The sequence below is a fragment of the Lipophrys pholis genome, assembly GCF_963383615.2.
Source record: "Lipophrys pholis genome assembly, chromosome: 2".
Classification (NCBI taxonomy): Eukaryota; Metazoa; Chordata; class Actinopteri; order Blenniiformes; family Blenniidae; genus Lipophrys; species Lipophrys pholis.
In genome coordinates, this window is record NC_137636.1 from 13,578,308 (window position 1) to 13,598,940 (window position 20,633).

At 40.4% G+C, this 20,633-nt stretch overlaps 1 protein-coding gene across 4 annotated transcripts in view; it reads right to left on the bottom strand.

Annotated features, from left to right (window-relative positions):
• Positions 1 to 16,862, bottom strand: part of dennd5a (DENN/MADD domain containing 5A) — a 35,406-nt gene extending 18,544 nt beyond the window's left edge. For 2 of the 4 annotated variants that reach the window (XM_080458109.1, XM_080458107.1), the window contains exons 1-3: positions 16,605 to 16,862; positions 4,041 to 4,150; positions 2,777 to 3,461 (exon numbers count right to left, since the gene is read on the bottom strand). In XM_080458109.1, the coding sequence (XP_080314235.1) occupies positions 2,777 to 3,461; positions 4,041 to 4,150; positions 16,605 to 16,704 (895 nt within the window). In that variant the 5' untranslated portion in view covers positions 16,705 to 16,862. Of the gene's footprint in view, positions 1 to 2,776; positions 3,462 to 4,040; positions 4,151 to 4,965; positions 5,038 to 16,604 lie in introns of all 4 variants that reach the window. The other 2 variants (XM_080458106.1, XM_080458108.1) reach the window with 2 other exon arrangements.
• Positions 16,863 to 20,633: the final 3,771 nt, after the last annotated feature.

Genomic DNA, 20,633 nt, shown 5'->3' on the forward strand with positions numbered 1-20,633 from the left:
CCTGACAACAGAGTTAGAAGCTGGTCTCTGAGAGGTTTGATCAGGAGGAGGAAGTGCTCTGAAGGGCCTTTTGGAGTCCAGATTTTGAAATGTGAGACAGCTGCAGTCAGCTGGCCTTCTGGTTAATGTTAAATTCCTTTATCGTGACTCCACATAGCAGCACTTCAGTGAATACATTCAATACATCCAGCTCCTGCCTCTCTCACTTTAACACCTACTACACATACAGCAGCCGTGGTGGCAGCCTCTCCTGTTTTGGTGCCAAAATAAATACCATTCCTTCATTTGGTCATGTGCTGCTCCATGAGAAGAGGCTCTCTCTCACACCCCAGCCAGACCCCCCCCCCCCCCCCCCCCCCCCCGCCTCACCCCTCTTCCCAGCAGGCTTCCTCTTCCCAGGACGGGGACAAGAATACTAACATCACCCCGTCTGCTTTTAAACTGGGCCATCGTAACAAGAAACCACTTGAACAAAGACTGAAGTACGCCTGCTTGTATGCACAGCTGCATACCATGAACATTTTAGAAATACTCACACCGGGAGCTGGTGGTTCAGACACAAAGTGATGCTTCAACTATTCACTTCAAACACCAAGTATGAATTATACTGCAGAGCAGGCTTAAAATGCACTGAGCATACAGAAGTGAAAGGGGCTGCGATCGGACATCTCAACACTATTGTGAACAAACAACTAATCTTCAGGAGCTCGTTTCAACATGCTCAGTTCACTTGACAGCTGTATGGAAATGTTATGCTGATCAATTTGATATTTTGAGGATTTTTACAGCCAGAAATTGTAGTATTTCTCTACTAAGTACAGTTGTTAAAATATCACATTTCATATTTCAGCCGGAATCCAAACATATAACTTGATTAGTATAAAAAACAAAGAACCTTATTTTAATATTTTGGTTAGAAAAATACACTAGCATGCATAAAAACATTAAAGTACCATATTATAACATTGGGGCAAGAATGCGGGATAGCTCACATGTGAAAAGCTGCATAAATTATTTAAAGTCATTTAAGAAAGTCTGCCGATAAAACCTATATAAGCCTAAATGATATTGCAGCATATATTAATAAACACATTCCTGAGCATCACGAATGACCTAAAAATTGGAATAAGAAGTTAATATAAAGCTCTAATGATCCCCAGTGCCCCTCTGAAGCCAAACAGTCTGTGCCAACAGCTTCGGATTTGTGGTTTTAATCTAGATTTCCTCTTTGTAGCTCAAGCATGTGCAACTGCAGCATCCTCAGTTTAGATCTCTCCTCTACACTGTGATGTCCCTCTCCTCTAAACTGTTCTGTCACTGAACTACACAATGAGAGAATAAAACAATGCCCCAAAAAATTAAATTAAATGTTGAATAATGCCGAAAATGTGACTCGTTGCAAAAGTTGACCCGCGATGGGCTTCCTCTTTAAAGGTGACAGCAGAAGCAGCTGACAGTGTTTGAATGTCTCGTCTTTAATGGCTTCATTGAAAAGATGCTGGTCAGGGTCCTTTTTTTTCCTTCTTTCATCAGTGTTATGAATTACAGCTCTATTTTTAGCCCACGCTGTCGTCTCTCTAATTGCAGAGCATCGCTCTCTTCGCAGTGTGTGCTTAACAGTGCTGCGTTTCTCTCCGACAATCCCTCGGTTCTTCTCAGTGGAAGACTGCCCAGGCTTAAATCTACACAACACCCCTTCACATGCTCTGCAGCGACGAGCCTCGTGGGGGTGTAAAAAAAAAAGAAAAAGAAAAGAAGAAGCATGATGTCACTTCCAGCCAATAATAATCATCCTGCATCACTGCAATACTCCCCGTCTCCAGGTTACCTAGCAACACCACAGCTTTCCCCTTTAAGAGAGCGTCTTCCTCCCGGCTCCTGGTGTTTCGTAAACCATTTGCCTTCTCCAGCAGTTGCATCGGATTCAATCACAACAATAGAGCCAACTTCCTGACGGGATCGTCTTGTTCCCACACACATAAAGACACAGAATGATAGGAAAGACACCTTTTTCAAAAGGCGGGGTTCACATGAGTGAAATGAATCTTTACTAAATAATGGCGAACAGAGATCGGACTCTGGGTGATTTTTAAATACAAAGCTTTCCTAAATGAGAAAATTGAGTGTCAAGGTTTTAGCTTTATGTTATTGAAAAGATAAATGCACACAAAGCAACCTATTAAAAAAACTTTTGTCATTTAGTTCTTGTGAATAATAAACTGCATTGATGCCAGGCATTTGAAAGTTAAACGTGAATAAAAAGCTCTTGAATCAAGGCACTTCCTAGGGACATTATGTTTCTGAGCTTTTCAAGGATGATGAAAGAAAGACTCCATGCAGCAACACTTTTTCAGCACTGGATTACAAAAGCAGTGAAAATAGTTTATATAAATATATATATATATATATATATATATATATATATTTTTTTTTTTTTTTTTTTTTAAACCCTAGAGATACATCTGCATGTAACCCATCCCCCCAGACAATATCTGAGTCTCATGTGATGACACGGATATGTCTCACTGCTGCAGAGAAATCTCCTGAGACAGCCTTTACTAACAGGCTTACATGACCTTGCAACTCTCAGAGTAACAGCTGTTACAGATGATATAGGACTCGTTCCTGCCTCACCAATGCCAGCTATTCAGAGAACATTTACATTTGTTGAACTGCGTGCATAGAAAACAGGATGAGCACTTGTTTATTTGCACTAAGAGCCAGATGCATATGTACTTGCGATCGATGCGCTCTAATGAGAATGGAAACCACTTACGCTGCGAGTAGAGCAGGATTTGCATCTCGAGCAGGGCACAGGTGAACAGCTGCAGGACGTTCTCCACCCCGAGCAGATTAAACATTTCACTGATGGCAAAGTCAAAGAGCGGCAGCTCGGATGTGCTCGGCCTCTGGCACACCACAGGCCCGTAAACGCCTGAGAACTTAAGAGAACGCCCGGATGGTGGCAGGGGCACCTCGTAAAGGATGTTGAATATGTAGCTCTCTAAGGGGAGAGGAGGGGGCTGGGGGCAAGAGACGGCTTGGTGGAGTTGCTGCAGCACCTTCCTGCAGGCCTGGGCAAAGGCCATGGGTGTTATCAGGCAGATGCACTTTGACACGTACAGCGTGTCGCGGCTGATGTCGTACGAGTTGAAGCGCTGCAGACGGGAGATGGAGGGCGCCGCGTGCAGCATGGGACGGGTCTGGGTGTGTTGGTGCCGCTGGTCCTCAGGTCCCGGCGGGGAAGTGGGAGTGTGCAAGATGTCATACTGCTCTGCATTGTGCATGTGGTAAAGAGTCTGCATGGCACTGCAGATCTGCTTGCTGGTCACCTCCTCAAAGAAGGTGAGGGCAAAGCCGTAGGTCCGGGAGCCATCCTCTCGGGTGATGATGAAGGAGTGGAACTGAGGCTCCCGAGAGTCCACCTGTGTCCTGAAGGACAGGCCCTTTGGCATACAAAGCTGTGGGAGGAGTAATCAAAACAAGGAGTCAGAGTCTTGAAAGACGACACACGTCTTACAGGAATTAGATGGAAATAGCTTTTCAGTTTTCAAGGCTGCTTGGCAATAAATTTCACACCATTGAAAAGTCTATCATTGCCCTTTGAAATGCTGCCACATTTACAAGGAAGATTCTTTTGTGGGATGAGCGGAGCTCAGCATGTGGGTTACACTAATGTAAAATTTGTCAAATCTTCTTCACAGAAGCCAAACAGCTTATTTTTTTCACAGTTCATATTGACTCTTGTTTTGTGTTTGTGGTCCTCCTCTGGTGCGGACTTATCAAGTCAGATTGGCACCAAACTTTCTGCAACCAGGGTTTTTCAGGCACTGCCTTCCCAATTTGGGAGTGGAGAGGATGGAACAGCTGATCAGCAGTCCAGATCTCAACTCCATTAAACAGCTGTGGGATCAGCTTGCTGTTCATGCCCGAGTGACCAACACGAGCTCAAAACAAGAGTCAACTATAACCTTTTAAGGAAGGCATACTGTCATCATGAAAAAACAAGAGGTTATGTTAAAGTTGCGTAGAGATCATACCATGCCAACTGCATCTTGATCAAATGGATTCCATTCGACATTGTCGGGGTAATGTGCAAGGACTTTGGATTTAAAGGTTCTCCGCAATGGACTCTGCTCAAAATTCTCACCTGTAAGTCAAACAAAAATAGAGACAGTGCAAAGACAAAAAAGCAGGAAAATCAGTTAGCACATGTTTCCAGATGCAGAGGCAGGAACAGAAAAAAAAAACACATTTTGAGCAGAAGCGACATAAAGTGCCAGGCACAACTCCAGAGAGAGCAAATCAGCGGGTTTGTCTTGAGAGGAATACTATATTGCATCAGATAAAACTGTCATCTGCATTTTGATCCAGAAGGGAAAATAAAGACATGCTTAGACAGCAGAATTTGATAATCCAGAATAGTTTATCGGGCAAACACATGTAACTTTACAGATCTTAATGCTTTATGACAGCTTTAGTGACAATACAGAGGAACACATAAAATAATCAATCAGAGAAGCACAAATTGAGTCGATTTGAATCCAGAGTAAAGCAGAAGTGATGCACACACCAAGGCAGTACTGAAAAGTCATTCAGAGTGTAGGGGGAGAGTAAACATTGACCAAGCAATGCCAGTGCAGCCAGCACTGGACTTGGGTGTGTGTGTGAAACAGAAGCAGTGATTGTCAAACATCAGCCCATTGTTCAGCTGCTGCTCAAGGAGGTGAGGGAGACGACGGAGGAGGGGGAGAGAAACCAGGAGGAGGAAAATCAGGAGTGCGCAAAATAGAAAGGGCAAGTACCCACACCGGTGCAGAAAATAAATGTGAAAACTCAAGATTTTTAAGTAACGAAGGAGGGCTGCTGAGAAAATAAACACAAAGTGTGCCAGGTTTGAGGGTGAGGGGGTGAAAGCTGAGCTTAAGTTAGAAGGGAGAGGAGTGTGTGTGGTGGGAAGGTTACCTTCGTTTGCACTTGCCAAATTTCCTCTGGCCCCATCTCTGAATTTAGTAGCCTCTATATACTGGCATAAAGCTACACAACAAATGAAACAAAAATATAATTAAAAGCCTGGTTCTCGATGGGTAGCGCATCGCTTCTCAGTTTGTGTGAACACATCCTGGCAGTTCTGCCCTCAAGAGAACAAGCCACACACACACACACACACACACACACACACACACACACACACACACACACACACACACACACACACACACACACACACACACACACACACACACACACACACACACACACACACACACACACACACACACACACACACACACACACACACACACACACACACACACACACACACACACACACACACACACACACACACACGCCAGTATCCTGTCTGTGTCAGGTGGGTATGCAAATCCAAGCCAGTCTGTAGGATCCATGACACAGGAATGGAGTATTTCTCTTTGTCATAGTTTCCTCCTCTTTGTGAAGATCATGCATATCCACATTAGTGTAACATGGATCATGATCTCAACACAAAGCCAGGGGGAAAGAAACAGCCGAGCTTAGATCTTTGTTATGATGTGATGAGATATGGCCGTGCCTTCACAGAAACGTTAGCAAGCTCCCATGCCCTCATATTCATCACATTCATCTGCTAAATTTAGCATGTAACCATGCAACAGACACAATATGCATCGTTTAGACAGCGATTATCGGGGTGAAGGGTTGCAAACAATGACTATTTTCATTACTGAATAACTGAAAAACCAATTTATCCTTTGGTCTTTTAAATGACAGAAGATGGTGAAATATGTCAACCAGAGTCTCCCAAAAGCCCAAGAAGCAGCTTAAAATGTCTTGTATTGTCCTAAGCAACAGTCCACAACCAAAAAGATATAGGGTTTCATGTCAGAGAGGACCGAAGGAACCAGAAAATATTCACACTAAAGAAGCAGGAATCATAGAATGCAAACATTTGAAATGATGAACACATAATACATTTTGTTTACTATGAACACATTTTGGCAGCGTGTAGGTGCAGTGACTCTCGCCTCACAGTAAAAATATTCTTGTTTCGAGTCCTGTTTCTGTTGGAGGCCTCTCTGTGTGGAGTTTGCAAGTTTTCCTGGTGCGAGTGTAGGTAGGTATCCTCCAGGTACTCCAGTTTCCTCCAAAAACTTTCCGGTTAAATGGTCACTCTAATTTGCCTGTAGCTGTGAATGTGAGCGTGTGTGTGTCTGTCTCGCTGTGTTAGTCTTTTGATGGACCATGACCTGTTCTGACTGTAACCTGCCTTCAACTTTAGCCCCCTGGGATTGACCCAAGCCTGCTGCACCCCTGAGAAATTTGTTTAAAAGATGAGTGATGACTACATAAAGAAAATTAAAAAAAAAAACATTTCTATTCTGACATCAACAGTGTAGGATTATCATGTTCTATTACAGATGTGACATTTAAAGTGCCATGTGTGTAAGAAAAAAATTAATCAGCATATTCTCTCATCCTCTAATGTCCAAAAAGACGAAATAACACTAATAAGCAGTAGTTTTTAACTGGGCAGCATGTTGCCTGTTCACCATCACACATGGGCACTGTAGTTTATTTTGAGCCGATTCCACGGACGCCATCAAGCTGCTGTAATTACTCACTAAGCACGCTGCATGTGTATTAATCCGTCGCTATAAACAGGCCAACAAATTCTTTCTTGCTGCTCCTTTTTGGAAAGAGATTTAAGAAGAACTACAGCACCCTATTTGGGTTTTTTTCCTGTCATAAATGCCTAATGCCCTCCTAAACCAAGGGAGTTTTGTGACCCATTTTTAAAGGAATTGCTTTTTCATTAGAAATGAAGGCCAAGTTCCACGGTATTGGGTGAAGAAGTAGGTAAATACAGGCGTAAAATGTGGATCCCGTCAGATGAGAGTCATGAGATTACAGTGGATGACTGCTCATTGTATTACAGCCCTGAAGCAGTTTGGTTATTTGATGTTTTACATCACAGAAAAGACTCTTTGTAGCCTTTGCAGTGCTACTTCCCTTTTTCATGCATCCATTTTCCAAGCCCCAATGAAATCCTGCTGGCACTAAAACAAATTCATGCAGCATGTCGAAGCCTAATGTGAGCTGAGTTGATACACGACGCATCAACTCTTCCCCGGTTACACCACGTCAGCTTCAAACTGAAACTGCTCTCAGGACAATGTCGCCTATCAGACAGAAAATCAGTACAATCCTCAACTGACTTTTTTTGGGTACGAGTAAGGACAATTCATCTTTATTGTATTTGTATAGTGACTCAGTGCTGTCAGACAAATGGTAATTACATTGTAAAGCCTGGAGATTACATTAATTTCCTCTGTCGCAGTCTGGAGAGAATCCAAGATTTGAGCAATGGGACACATTCACTCAGATAAACTGTTTTCATTCTTCTAATTCTAACCTAATTCTTATTTTATTCCTCCCAAAGCCACTAACAGATGTGTCAAGAGAAGCAGCAACTAGATTTGCAGTAGAGCCCTCCCAACAGCGAAATGATTTCTGGCAGAGGGAAACAAAAAAAAACCCTGTAGGATTACATGGTTTAATCTGATGGTTACTTTCTTACCCAAAGTGACCAATGGGATGAAATTAGGCCAGAAGAATAACTTCGCCTGAAAAAATTGCTGGTGACAGTTCACAAGGGGGATTAGTCAAGAAATGGTCATTCATATAATTTTATGTTATTCTGATGACCCCATTCATCATTTCTAGACTTAAAACCCCCCCAAAGCTGAAATAAGTAACTTCAGTTGACCGTGAGCATGTAAACACAGGCTGAAGTCTTTGACAGATGTGATGTGACTTGTTTTGAAAGTCCTTCATCAAAAGCCTGACAGCATTTAGCTTGTGCAACAAATTAAGAGATGTCATGTTGATTTTCTCCACTGGCCCATGTCACTGCTCTTTACGGTAATCACAATAAAATGGAACGTCATTTTTCATTTTCCCCCTAATTTGTCCTGTTCACCCTACAAGTATCCATGTATGTAGATATGCGTGTGTATGTATATGTGTATGTACATAGTATGTATATATAAAGGAAGAAAAAAATTGAAATAAAAATAACGTCATCGTCGTGTACTTTTCAAAAATCACAATCAGGTCTTTACAACAAAATGCTGTGAAGCACTGCCACAATATATTCACCATACAAAAGCATAAAAATAAAGCTGGTACTTTCCAAAGTCAATATAAATCTAATAAATTGTTTAATTAAATTTGACGTGATTATTCTAATTATACTTCCAAAGAGAGAAGCACTGATGGATTCCTCTATTCGGGAATTTCATTAACATTAAAAAAATTTATCTTATTACAAGATTGATCTACATACATATTTAATCGAGATGGTGATGTTTGTTAGATTGTTCAGGCCAATGTAAACATCAAACACAAGTTTGGTGCAATTTTATGGTCGATAGTTTCATAATCTGTTTGTGAGACTCACTGCAGTTTCAGACATTCTGTGACACAAAGAACATCAAATGGACAGTGAAGTTAACCAGATGAAACGTTGAACGTTATTGTGCGTGGGGGCTTATATTCAACTTTCAAAACCAAGCAAAAGCTTTTACACAGTTACACAATGATGTGTTCTTCATAGTGCACAGAGGATCATGTTTTTCGAGACTTGAAATCACTAAAGCCAGAAGTTATAAACTCAGACCATATTCACAACACAAATATGTCCACACGGGACATTTTTCAATTCAGTCTCTCCCGAAGTATGAAATGTCTTCACCGGGACTAAATGTCAGAACGACATGTCAACATATGCAGCATGTGGGTGCATAGAATAAAAACACGACACTACTTTCCGTGATTAGAGTGGAAACTAACGCACTGCAGAAATACAGTCACTGTTTGACCATTTATGTTGACGGAGGCAAAACGAGAAAAACACATTATTTTCAACTCAAACATTTTCATCAGATTAACTGTCATAGAGGCACGATATGACACTGAAGGTCATGCCGTTATTCAGTACAACAGCACAACCTCGAGTGTTATATTTCTGGAATAAATACGCACAGAAGCTTTTTCTGGTTGTTCACATGTGACTCAGGTTCAACTGCCTGATGTTCTCCTCAGCTGCTAATTGGTGCTAATGACATGCTAACAGCCTCACCTGAGGAGCCACACTCCTTGTTACGGGCACTAAAGGATTCGGCCGGGGAAAACGTGTGCGTCATTTATCTCATCTCTCCGACGCCGTGAGCGAGTGGACGCACCGGTAGTTGGTGGGAGTGAGCGCGTCACTCGGCTCTGGCTACGCCTCCCGTGAGCCAGGGAACCACCCACAGCTCTGCTCCACCCTCACACCTACTGCAGCATGGCCCACGAGGCCACGCGCAACAGGACGCCATTCGATCACGACTCGACCGCCTGCGGCAGAATGCATCCGACGGACCGTTGCCACTTCAAAAAAAATTAAATAATAAGCTCAGCGGCAGAAACGTCAACACTCATCCACCTAGAGGATCCGGTGTTGACACTAAACGATGGCTTACTCACAGCTTCGACTCACTGCCTTCACAGCTCACAGCCCCAACTCAGACTATTGGTTCGTGCATGTTCCATGTTTTACTTCTTGTTACAGCGTGGGAAGCTTCGAAGCTGGCAGTCTCTGCAAACACTCTGCTGTCTTTTCTTTTACGCTTCAGTAGTTAACACTGCTTACAGGCCAACTGCCAAAAAACACCAGCACACTGATTCCTGGGTACTTTTTAGTAAAACAAAATAGATTAAGGGGAACACTAAAGACAACTGTCGAGAGGTTGAGGATTTTCTGCGCCTTCTGGAAAGCTAAATAAAGTATTTTTAAGTAATATTACACGCTTCTTTTCAAACAGGACGACGGTCACTTGCCTCGCAAGACCACCTGCAGCAAAATCCGAAACTAACAACGTACGGAAAGGCACTTAAGTTCAAGAGTCAAAGTTATTCAAAGTATTTTCTGATGATGATATTTGTTGTGTACTGCCTCTCGGGAAATTAGCACATGTACAGTGTGTTTATAGTGGAAGCAGACTTTTATCACTACAGTTAACATTAGTAGATGCCTTTCTGAATCCTAATTAAAAGACAATAAATGTACCCAGAGGTGTTACTATAATTTAATTTCAAACACTACAATTTGCATACCTTTTCCGGGGCTTATGTTATACATAATAAAACAAAGATTTTTGTGGTTCCAGAAATCACAATTTTTTTTAACAAATGCAATAACTTTAGTTAGGGAAATTACAATTAATTCAATGTTGTTCAAGAAAATGAAATAGGATGATAGTGACTTAACACTCAAGTATTTCGTCATTAATGTGTCGTCTGAGAATAAAATGGAGTCTCGAGTTCATGGAGTTCATGGAGTTGGCCCGTCTGAATCTTCTTGTTCTCGTCAACTTGTTCAGGATTTAATGTTGATGACAGAGAATATAAAAATCGACTTCATTCAATAAGAAAGCCTGACATTTGAGTTCCTGAAACATCTGTTTGCTGCCACGGGATTGGACTTCAGGGGATCCGACCGCCTCTCAGACAAGAATGTGCAGGTTTAATTTGTCTGCCACCGCACACAGGAATGTAAACCTTCACCAGTCGAGAACTTGTTTGAAGTATTTTTACTCATTTAACTCAAGGATAACATGACAAGAGGTCTGACACTTTACAATAGATATAAAATCCAGATGACATATCAAAAAAATTGGCATTTTGAAACAGCAATCAGAAGACGGATTTTTAATCTTTTGAGTCGATGACTAAGCTGGGAAATCTTTGGGCTTCCAGAGTCGCATGTTCTCTGTGAAGTATCATCTCCAGAGAAAAATGCAGATAACCTTTCATCTTTGTAAAAGAAGTGAGCTTGTTGACTTCGAAACTGTCTCACGAAGTTTACTAAAGAAAAACAATCAACCCCATGAGCATATAATGCAGCATCATGATACACTCATTAGAGGATTAATTTGTTAAAATAAAAAAATAAAAATATGTAAAGATCAGTATATACATCGCCTTTAAAAGGCTGTGAGTTATCAAACTGCATTCCAAATGACGCTGATCCATTTTCAAAGACAGTTTGAAAGCACAAATCTCTTACGAGGCCAGAAATAAACAACTCTGGGTGGAAATATGAAAGAGCTCATTATGCATTTAAAGCCAGCTTTTCATGTTGAGCCATTCATCCTCATTTGTTTGCCGAGTAGGATTGGGGGAGAGAGGCTGCCTGGGAAATTCAAAAGGATATTTAGCATTTGAATAAGTGGAGCCTGTCTGCCAGTGTACTTGTGTCCCTCAGCGCTGTGTGTTTCCAGTGTTGCTTGTGAGGCTGCAGGGTCATGCATATGCTAATCAGGTCCTCATTGTGCTGCCACAGGCTGGGCTGTGAGGAAGTGTTGGTCATTTCTTTGTGTTCCACTGTACGTGGATCATATTAAAAACCCTCGATGATACAGCAGTTCTGTTAAACCCCAGAAGAAGCTCACCATTCACACGTGTGAATCAGCTCATTTATCCAAGTTTAATCAGCAAATCAGCAGTTTGATCCTTTAAATCCATTTGAGACCATTAAAAGTCCCCCCAAAAAAGCGAGCTGTTCAGTGATGACAATAATAGTGAAATCCTTCTTACCATCTGTTGTTTCTGCACGACTGAATAATAGTGTTTACTGCAGCTTCAGTTTCATTACAGTTTTATCGTTGCCCAAAACCGTTTTACTTATGAAACATTGAATGAGAAATATGATTTCAAACTAACTACAGTTTTTAATAAGGCTGTTCAAGGTGATCTGTTTTCCATAAATTTGATCGGTTGGTTCAATTTTCCCTTTAACAATAAGTATAGTGCTGTGAATTGTCTGAATTAGGAAATGGCATGCTGATGTCTCTTTCTCAGGAGACATTTCTTAAATCTTGTTTATCTGAAGATGTTTAATCATTGCAAAATCCAAACAACTGAGATAAGTGAGCGCAGTTCCATTGATCTTGTTGTCTAAATGGCTTTGTGTATGAAACAAATACATTATTATTCATCCTAGGTCACTGAAATGTTACAAATAATACACTAATTATAATAAGTCGTCTAAATGGGAATCGTCTATCTGGGAATCGTCTATCTGAGATGACACCTCTAAATGATAAGGAGGGAAAAACAAATACTAGTTGAGGGTAATATCTATGTCTGGTGATTAAATTAGCAATGATTTCCTCGAGGCTGTGGCAGCTTCACATTTTCAGTTCATTCTTCCTCATGAATCTTTAAGAAAAAAATAACCTCCAATTTAAGAAATTGACAAGCGAAAGCAGTCAAATACTATTGGTACTCCCGGATGAGGGTGATTCTGTATTGTTTTATTAGATAAATCATAGAATAACAAAAAAACGCATTTCGATCAACACGACTTGCAATATATAAATAGTTGATTATAATTATCAGAATAGATGGTTGTGATACATGTCTTTAGTATTTGATTTCGCCATGGAGCAACACTAAAAAACATGAATGTTTATCACTGCTAGTTAAAAAAGGGACATAACCGATTACTTTCTGGAGTTTATATCAAACGCTTTCTACATTTGTCACACTTGTGTGATAAGAACTTTTAAAAGCCATGACCTCAAATTCTTTGCCATTTGTATTTCTAGTGGAAAATGTCCTAAAATGTCCCACCTCGTGTACTTCCTGTCTAAACACACTGCCTGAGAAGAGTCGACAGAGACGTGACTGTGAACGGAAAAAAAAAAATCCCCTCCAACGAACAATGAAATCTGATAATATCTGCATTTCTTTTTAAATTATTTACAAGAAGAGTAAAAACAAAAACTCCAAGGTTATGTTTACTTGACATTACATGTGGCTTCTCCACATCATTTCCTCTCTTCAACTAAGAGTGAAACAGCCGATAGGGGTAAGCCCCGGACCTCGCTCGACAGTAAACAGCAGCATCATGCATTAAGTAGAGCAGCGGGAGTGAAGTCTGACCTCAGAACACCGGTTTGTACATCTGAGCAAAGTTTCAGTGGGTTACTTTCAGTCTCATCTGAGAAGCTTATGAGAAACCTCATCAAACAACCAGAAAAAAAAACCAAAGACAACATGCATTACTTGTCGTAGGCGGTTTTTCTACTTGACAACTTCATAATATAACAACTGCTATATAGGTACGAGTGTATGTCTTGTACCAAAAACAAACACGGCGGATGATTTCACAAATACAAATCATTGAAGATACAAATCCATCTTTTACGATTAGTATATCACTAACATTACTGGTTTTATTTCTACTTTCACAACAAATGAACTTGAAAATGACCAATTCTTCTTGAATTTTATTGTGATAATCATGGCCACTGTTAAAAAGAAAAAAAATTATAAAAAAAAAACATCTGATCTTATGAAATCATGACTGAAATGCTAAAATCATACGGAAGAAAAGAAAGGCTTGCAATGTTGCAATATGTGTGTAGTAAAATCCATGTCAATAAAATGGGTCAAAGAAAGAAAAAAGGAAATACAGTATATGGAGGTTTCAATGTTTGGAATAAATTACAGAAGAATTATCTTTTCCATCTGACATTGCTGCTTTATCAACTATTCTGACATAAAAATTAAGAATTTGACTTCTAGAGTTTGCTAAAACACAACGATATCTAAAAACAACAGTTATTTTTATATATATATATATATATTCTTTTTTTTTTTTTTTTATAGTGCACTTTCATATTGATTTTCAGACGAGAGGAGCGTCTGTGTGCCTTTGTGGTGGTCGTGCTTGGATAGAAACCAAACCAGTGTCAGTTTTTTGTTTTTTTTACATATTCAGTGTGAATTTGGGCTGAAGCAGTAAAGAGGAAGACGACTGAAGGAAACAGAAAAGGGAAGTGCAGGGGTTAAGTCTATGAAGGATTTTCAGTTTGGTGAGCTACTTTTAGGAACTCCATAAACCTTTCACCACCTGCTGAGTCACAATAACCAACAATGACACAGAAAGGAAAGTGAATACAGCCTGTTCCTGAATCGTCTTCACTTTCCATCACTGTTTATGTTGTCATGAAAATCAAAATCTGTGAAAGTCAAACTAATTGGATTATTGTCTGACGGCACAGGGAGGCGTGACCCGGTCAACAAGCGCTTATACACCTTAATACGGGTTTACATTGGTAGATTTACACTCCGCTGTCTGAGTGAACTACAGCAGTCATCGGGAGGCGTCCGAGTGTGGAGTGAGAACAGCTTCAGTGACAAAACAGTGGTACTTTATTATCTACCTCGATGTGTGATACACATCATTTCAGCTCAGCAAAGCCATTTATTCTCTTCAGCGCTCAGGACTTCCCCAGGATATTTATCATCAGAGGAGGCGCAGTGGGAAACCCTGACATTATTACGAGGGGGGGAAATGATGGCGCTGACACTGCCACATGTTCATATCAACACCAAACAACACAAATCTCTGTCAAAGGTCGAAGTAATACTTTTCAGCAAAAAACAGCAACCCCCGCCTGCACTGAGGAGTCAGGTCAGTCAGGACACGGACTCCAATGTCTATTTCAATAATACATCGACTACAAATGTAAATAGAGAATGACATATAACATATGAAGCTACTATTTTTTTTTTTATGTTTCAGTCTTGTTTGAAAGGGTCTCATCAATACACAACTGCACTTTGCAAAGCATTTTAGATGAAGAGAGAAGTACCATCGGCTTTATCAGACAGCAGTCATATCTGAAGACTTGTGAGGTCAATGTGCGATTACAGAAATGAAGTTACCTATGTCATCAAATTAAGAACGTTGGCCATACTACTACTTCCGGAACCCATCTTTAAATAATGAGGTAGCATTTAAAAACATTGGCTTTATGACTGGCAGAGTAAATCTGGAACCAATACTATATTTTGTTGTTGGTGTTGCAGTGGAATAAAAACATTTCTGTCAGAAACTTGTGCACACTACTGTTTATGTCCAAAGTTCTTAACACGTACAGATAAAATGCAGACCTGCTCAACAGCACCGCAATCTATAGCTAAAAGGAAAATTACATGAGGTAATCTCACGCAACACTGATTGTTATAACATTGTAAAGTCAGAATTTAGGGCCGAGCTGTTAAAACTGGAAGCCGTTAAATTTAAGAAGTGCACCTAACTAAGCGCTGGTGAGCATCTCCCTCTTTCAATTCTTCACCACTGACAGTGTGCAAAGCAGCTTGCCGTACTCTTAGATCTGTAACTGTTTGCGAAAGGAAAGGGAGTGGCGTGCCCTCGTACAGGTGCACTTCATTTAAATGTCAATGTCAACACAATTGGAAATATAGTTTTCCACAATGGAAATCTCATAGAGAAACTGAATATGTATATGTCATACATCCATTACAAAGTAAAGTTTGTCAAACCTATCTCTATTGGGCGGCTCTATTGGTTGCAACGCTGGTTCGATTCCCCATCTTGCTTTGTCCACACTTTGTGTCAAAGTGTCCCCGAGTCCCCAAATTTTTCCCAATAGAGATTTAGCACCACAGATGAAAGCCGTTACTGTCACTGGATGGTTAAATGTGACTAACAGAGTAAAGCAGTTTGGGACTGCTGAAACAATGGAAACATTATTATGCGAGCGAAATCTGTTCCACAATTCATTGTAAATTTATGCTCATCACAAAAAAAAATAATAATAAATCGGCATTTTCAATTATTATAGTGTGACAGATTTTAAAGATCTGTAATGGTCGTATGGCCAATCACATTGAGCCCTACTGTCCTAGATTGTGTTGACATAGGAACCTACCTAACCTCATTTTTTTTTCAACATTACAAAAAAACAACAAAGGAAACCGGTCAAACAATAGAAAAACGAATGCAGCTCAGTTTTGCAATGAAAATCAATAAAACACAAGCTCAAAAATCTAATTATTGTATGAGGTCAGTTGTTAATTGTTCTATTGGTATTGTCATGTAGACATTGCTTTAAATATTTCATTAGAACAGCTATGAGTGCAGAAATCGATGGGGAAAGAAAGATGCACCTGGATTTCAATAGGTGGGCGCTGATAGATGCTGATGGGCGACAAACAAAGGAGGGAGGACAGGTCACTATATGGAGGATTTCATCCCTGCGTGTTGCTACCTGGATGTCTGATCTGCTCCACGGTGACAGTGACAGCTCAGGATGACAGCCTCCATCCTCACACCAACCAATCCACCGCATTGCATGTACGTACAACACTGAACACTGCGCCCGCACCGAAATGACACTGGTGGATAAACGAGTGTACCATTCAGGAGGGGGCTTCGTGGACAGGCTCTGAATTAAAATGCATGTCAGCACGTTAAAGGGACACAACAGGCCAGTAATCCGCTGGCTTTTCTCCCCGCAGCCCTGCGAGCAAACAGGCTGGGAGAAGATGAGCTAGGCCTGGCCTAATGTTCGCTCCCCTGCGCGTCTCGACAACACACGACACATGTAAGACTGGACGCTGAACCGCGTGAACGTTAATACATAGAAAATACGGTTTAATAACGCAGATGAGATGTTAAAAACAGCCCGCTCCTCCGTTCACCCGCCCGACATTTCACCCTCCCCGGTGGCTAACGCGCTTACCGGACAGTTCGTCGGGTTCCAGCCCGCTTTCGGTGTCGAGTCCGCAGATCACAAAATAATCTGCGAACCGGCAGGAACCGGAGCTGAAGCCGGTGGTCATTTTGAGACTGGTCCGGTGCTACCGTCACTCCCGCAGCACGGAGCATATTAAAGCGCCTCGGAGACGTGATTTGAGCCAGCCATCACGGATGAGACGTCGCTGCGAAGCTCGAAAATCACAACCGAGTCCACACGGAGGGAGGCAGCTCGCTTAAAAACAACAGCCGTGGCCACATCCGGCTCAGACCTTCACGATAAAGGCACCGGCAGGAAGATGCGTGGGCCTTCAAAACACAACGACAAACGTCTGAACGAGGACGAGGACGAGAACGAGGACCCAGCTGATCGTGAACCAGACTTAACAAGAACATTCACGTCTGAAATCACTCAGTCTACACAAAGTATTTTCCTTTTTTAGAATAGATTTGGGTGGATTAAAAATGTATTTTTTGTTCATTGTTTTAAAATACATTACTAGAACAAATAAAATAACCTATTTTTTATTGCCATCATTGTTGCTCGATATTAAAATGGTATAAAATGGACATTAATAAAGTCCTATTTAATAGTGATAGCATTAAAAACATTGCTACAGACAACTGAACCTAATCATCACAATCAGTCTCAAAATTACCATGGATATAATTGTCTGTGGAAGAGAGAGGGAAGCATTTCTAATGAATTTGTACCGCAGCCAGATGTGCCATAATTCAGCCTGTATGCTACATCAATCAACATCCTCTGTATCCTCAATACTGATAATATTTTTTAATTCGTGCAATACTGTTGTTTTGATTATTACTGTGCTGTAATTATTTTATATGAAATGTTCTTCTAATCTATTGTTCTATCTAGGTTAAACAAAACCTAATGAAATGAAAGGGAAAAAACTAGATATTACCTCCGGATTAGTCTATTTCCAACTTTGTGAATCTATGAGAAAAAAAAAAAATCTGATGTTGTAATGGAAATGCATGATGATCCCTCACTAGCAACCTGGCTGTAATAATGTTCATTTATGTGTGGTACTGTTTGTGCATGAGCCAGGCCGAGATTATCCCTGACTGCTGTGGAGCCCTAATTTAACAATCGTAATTGTGCACTGGAGACTTTGTGGTTTTCTATTGAACGAATCACGGGAGTGTAGATCATCATGATTTATGTATTATTCATATAAGACTTCAACAATCTTGGGAAATTGTCTTTTCAAAACATTGATGCAGAAAGTAGTGAATATAATTTACTGTAACAGTGGATGCTGACGCAGAAAGACTAGAAGAACAAAATTCATAATAATTTTTGATCATTTGTTTTATGGCCTTCTGCTTGTATCATCTCACTGCACTGTGCGGTTATAAAACAGCCTCCCCTCATTTCACAGTCTCTTGTCAGATGCCTCACAAACAAGCTGGGCTGGTGAGCTCACATACTGCAAAATACATTCAAGCTATTTGAAGGGCTTGTTTTGGCTTTTGTTTCAACGTGAGGTAATCGATTTAGCAGGTACAAAATCCAAAAACTAAAGCTATTCAATATAAATGTATAAGCAGATCAATTACTTTCTATTTTTATATTGGAAAAGATATTGTGGTAAATGCTCTAGGCATTTGGACATCTGTTTACATTTCATATCGATGAAATGTACCTGCTTATTACATGTAGTAGAAACACATTGCTGCCTACACTACAATATAACTGTGGAATAGTTGTTAGTCACTGCTGAACGGCTGTCACAATGTCACCACCTGGTGGCACTATACCTTCACTTTGGTATTGCAACTGTTAATGAAGTGTATTTGATCGTATCAGTTTGTGAATGCAAAGTAAATACAATGATCAATCAGCTCTAAAAGTATGTGTTTGGATTACAACTAATGGTTTTATTGAGTAAAATGCATCCAAAAGAAAAAAGCTAGTTCATGTGCGCCGCAACCTCTAATTTTGTAATTTTCCAGTTATGGGTTGCCATAGCGAATTATTTTCCTCTAATTTCCTCTCTCTCCAGCAGCCTCCTTCCTCACGCCAGTGGCCTTCCTTTTCTTTTTTGGTATACCAGCTCCATCATCAGCATCATTTTCCCTCTGCACATGACTAAAGCATCTCAACCAGTTTCTGTCACTTTCCTGTTTATCCGTTTATCAAAACGATCATCTTTTTTAAAAATGTGAACAATTATATTTTTTATGTCTGTAAATAAATTTTCACATATACTGTATATCCATCCATACTGTATCTTCCATGGGTGGCTGGAGTCAATCCCATCTGATTATGGTATAAAGCATAGTACCCTCTGGACTGGTTGCCATTCATATGTGACTAACTGTGGACAATTTAGAATGATAAATTAACCCTAAAGTGTCAAACAGGATCGAAAACGAGCCCGAAGGAAAAACCTAAAACTTAGAAATGACAAAGAAACTGTTGTTCATAATGTGTTTCAGTTGTTTTGTTACAGCTGAACAGCATATGGAGTCAAAATACATAGTAATAGTAAAAGAAAACAAAAGTAGTGTAATAATATAATAAAAATAGTTGTGAAAGCAAGCTACTCCAATGGTAGCAAAATAAGAGACTAGTTTGACTGTGAAAACATTCAAAACAAAGAAAGGACATTTGGATAACTGTCTAGGTAAAATCAGGCTTTGGATTAAAAATGAATTCAAAAAGTTTCAGAACGAAACATTTGGAGTTACCATTCCTACACTCAACAAAAATATAAATGCAACACTTGTTTTTGCTCCCATTTTTCATGAGCTGAACTCAAACACCTTTGACTTTTACTAAATACACAAAAGACATATTTCTCTTGAATACTGCTCATAAATATGTATACATCTGTGTTGGTGAGCAGTTCTCCTTTGCCAAGATAATCCATGCGCTAGGCTGGCCACAATAAAAGGAAGGACACTCTAGATTGTGCCATTTTACTGTTTTGGGGGGTGATACCTGGTGTGACCACGATTTGCCCCATGCAATGAAACACGCCTCCTTTGCATAGAGTGGATCAGATTGATGATTGTGGCTTGTGAAATGTTGGTCCACTCCTCTTTAATGGTCGTGCCAACTTGATGGATACTGGGCAGAATCGGAAGACGCTGTCATACACGCCGATCCAGAGCATCCCAAGCATGTCCGGTGAGCACGCTGGCCATTGCAAGAACAGGTTCGTTTTAAGCTCCCAGGAATTGTGTCCAGATGCTTGCAACATGTGGCCGTGCAATGTCACGCTGCAACGCGAGGTGATGAGCGTGGACGACTGGCACAACAATGGGCCTTAAGATCTCGTCACGGTATCTCTGCGTATTTAAAATGCCATCAATAATATTCACCTGTGTTCATTGTCCATAACGTACGCCTGCCCATACCATGACCCCACCGCCACCATGTGGTCTACAGTTGTGATGTTTGAATGGATGTACTGTCCAGTTCTCTGAAACACCACTGGAGATAGCTTACGGCTGAGAAATGAACATTGAAGGGCAACAGCTCTTGTGTACATTCCGGCAGTGAGCATGCCTCAAAAAACGGAGAAGCGCTGAGATTTAGACAAATTTGTGAACGATACTTGAGAGAAATGTGTGTACATAGACTAAAGTCCACCCAGGAAGCTTCTTAACTGGAAACACTGATCACATCACTCTGCCGCCCATATAGAGATCATTGAACCAGTGAAATTTCGGAAAGATAATTTTAATGATTCAATAAATATTCCCCAAAAAAACCCCAAAATAATTTGATTAGATAGGACAGAAATCTGTGATCTGTAAACACTTAATATTGCAATACATCACTGCTCAGGAGAAAATAATACTGCCTTTTGAAATGTGAACAGAGAGTTACAGAATAATTAGTCAACATCTTGGATTGGGTAATAGAACATAAACAACACGTGCAGTCAGCGTTCATGTCTGGCTTTCAGAAGAGGCATAAGGTTCAAATAATTTAGTTAAGACAATCAATAAAACATCTAAAATCAGTTACATGGCAGAT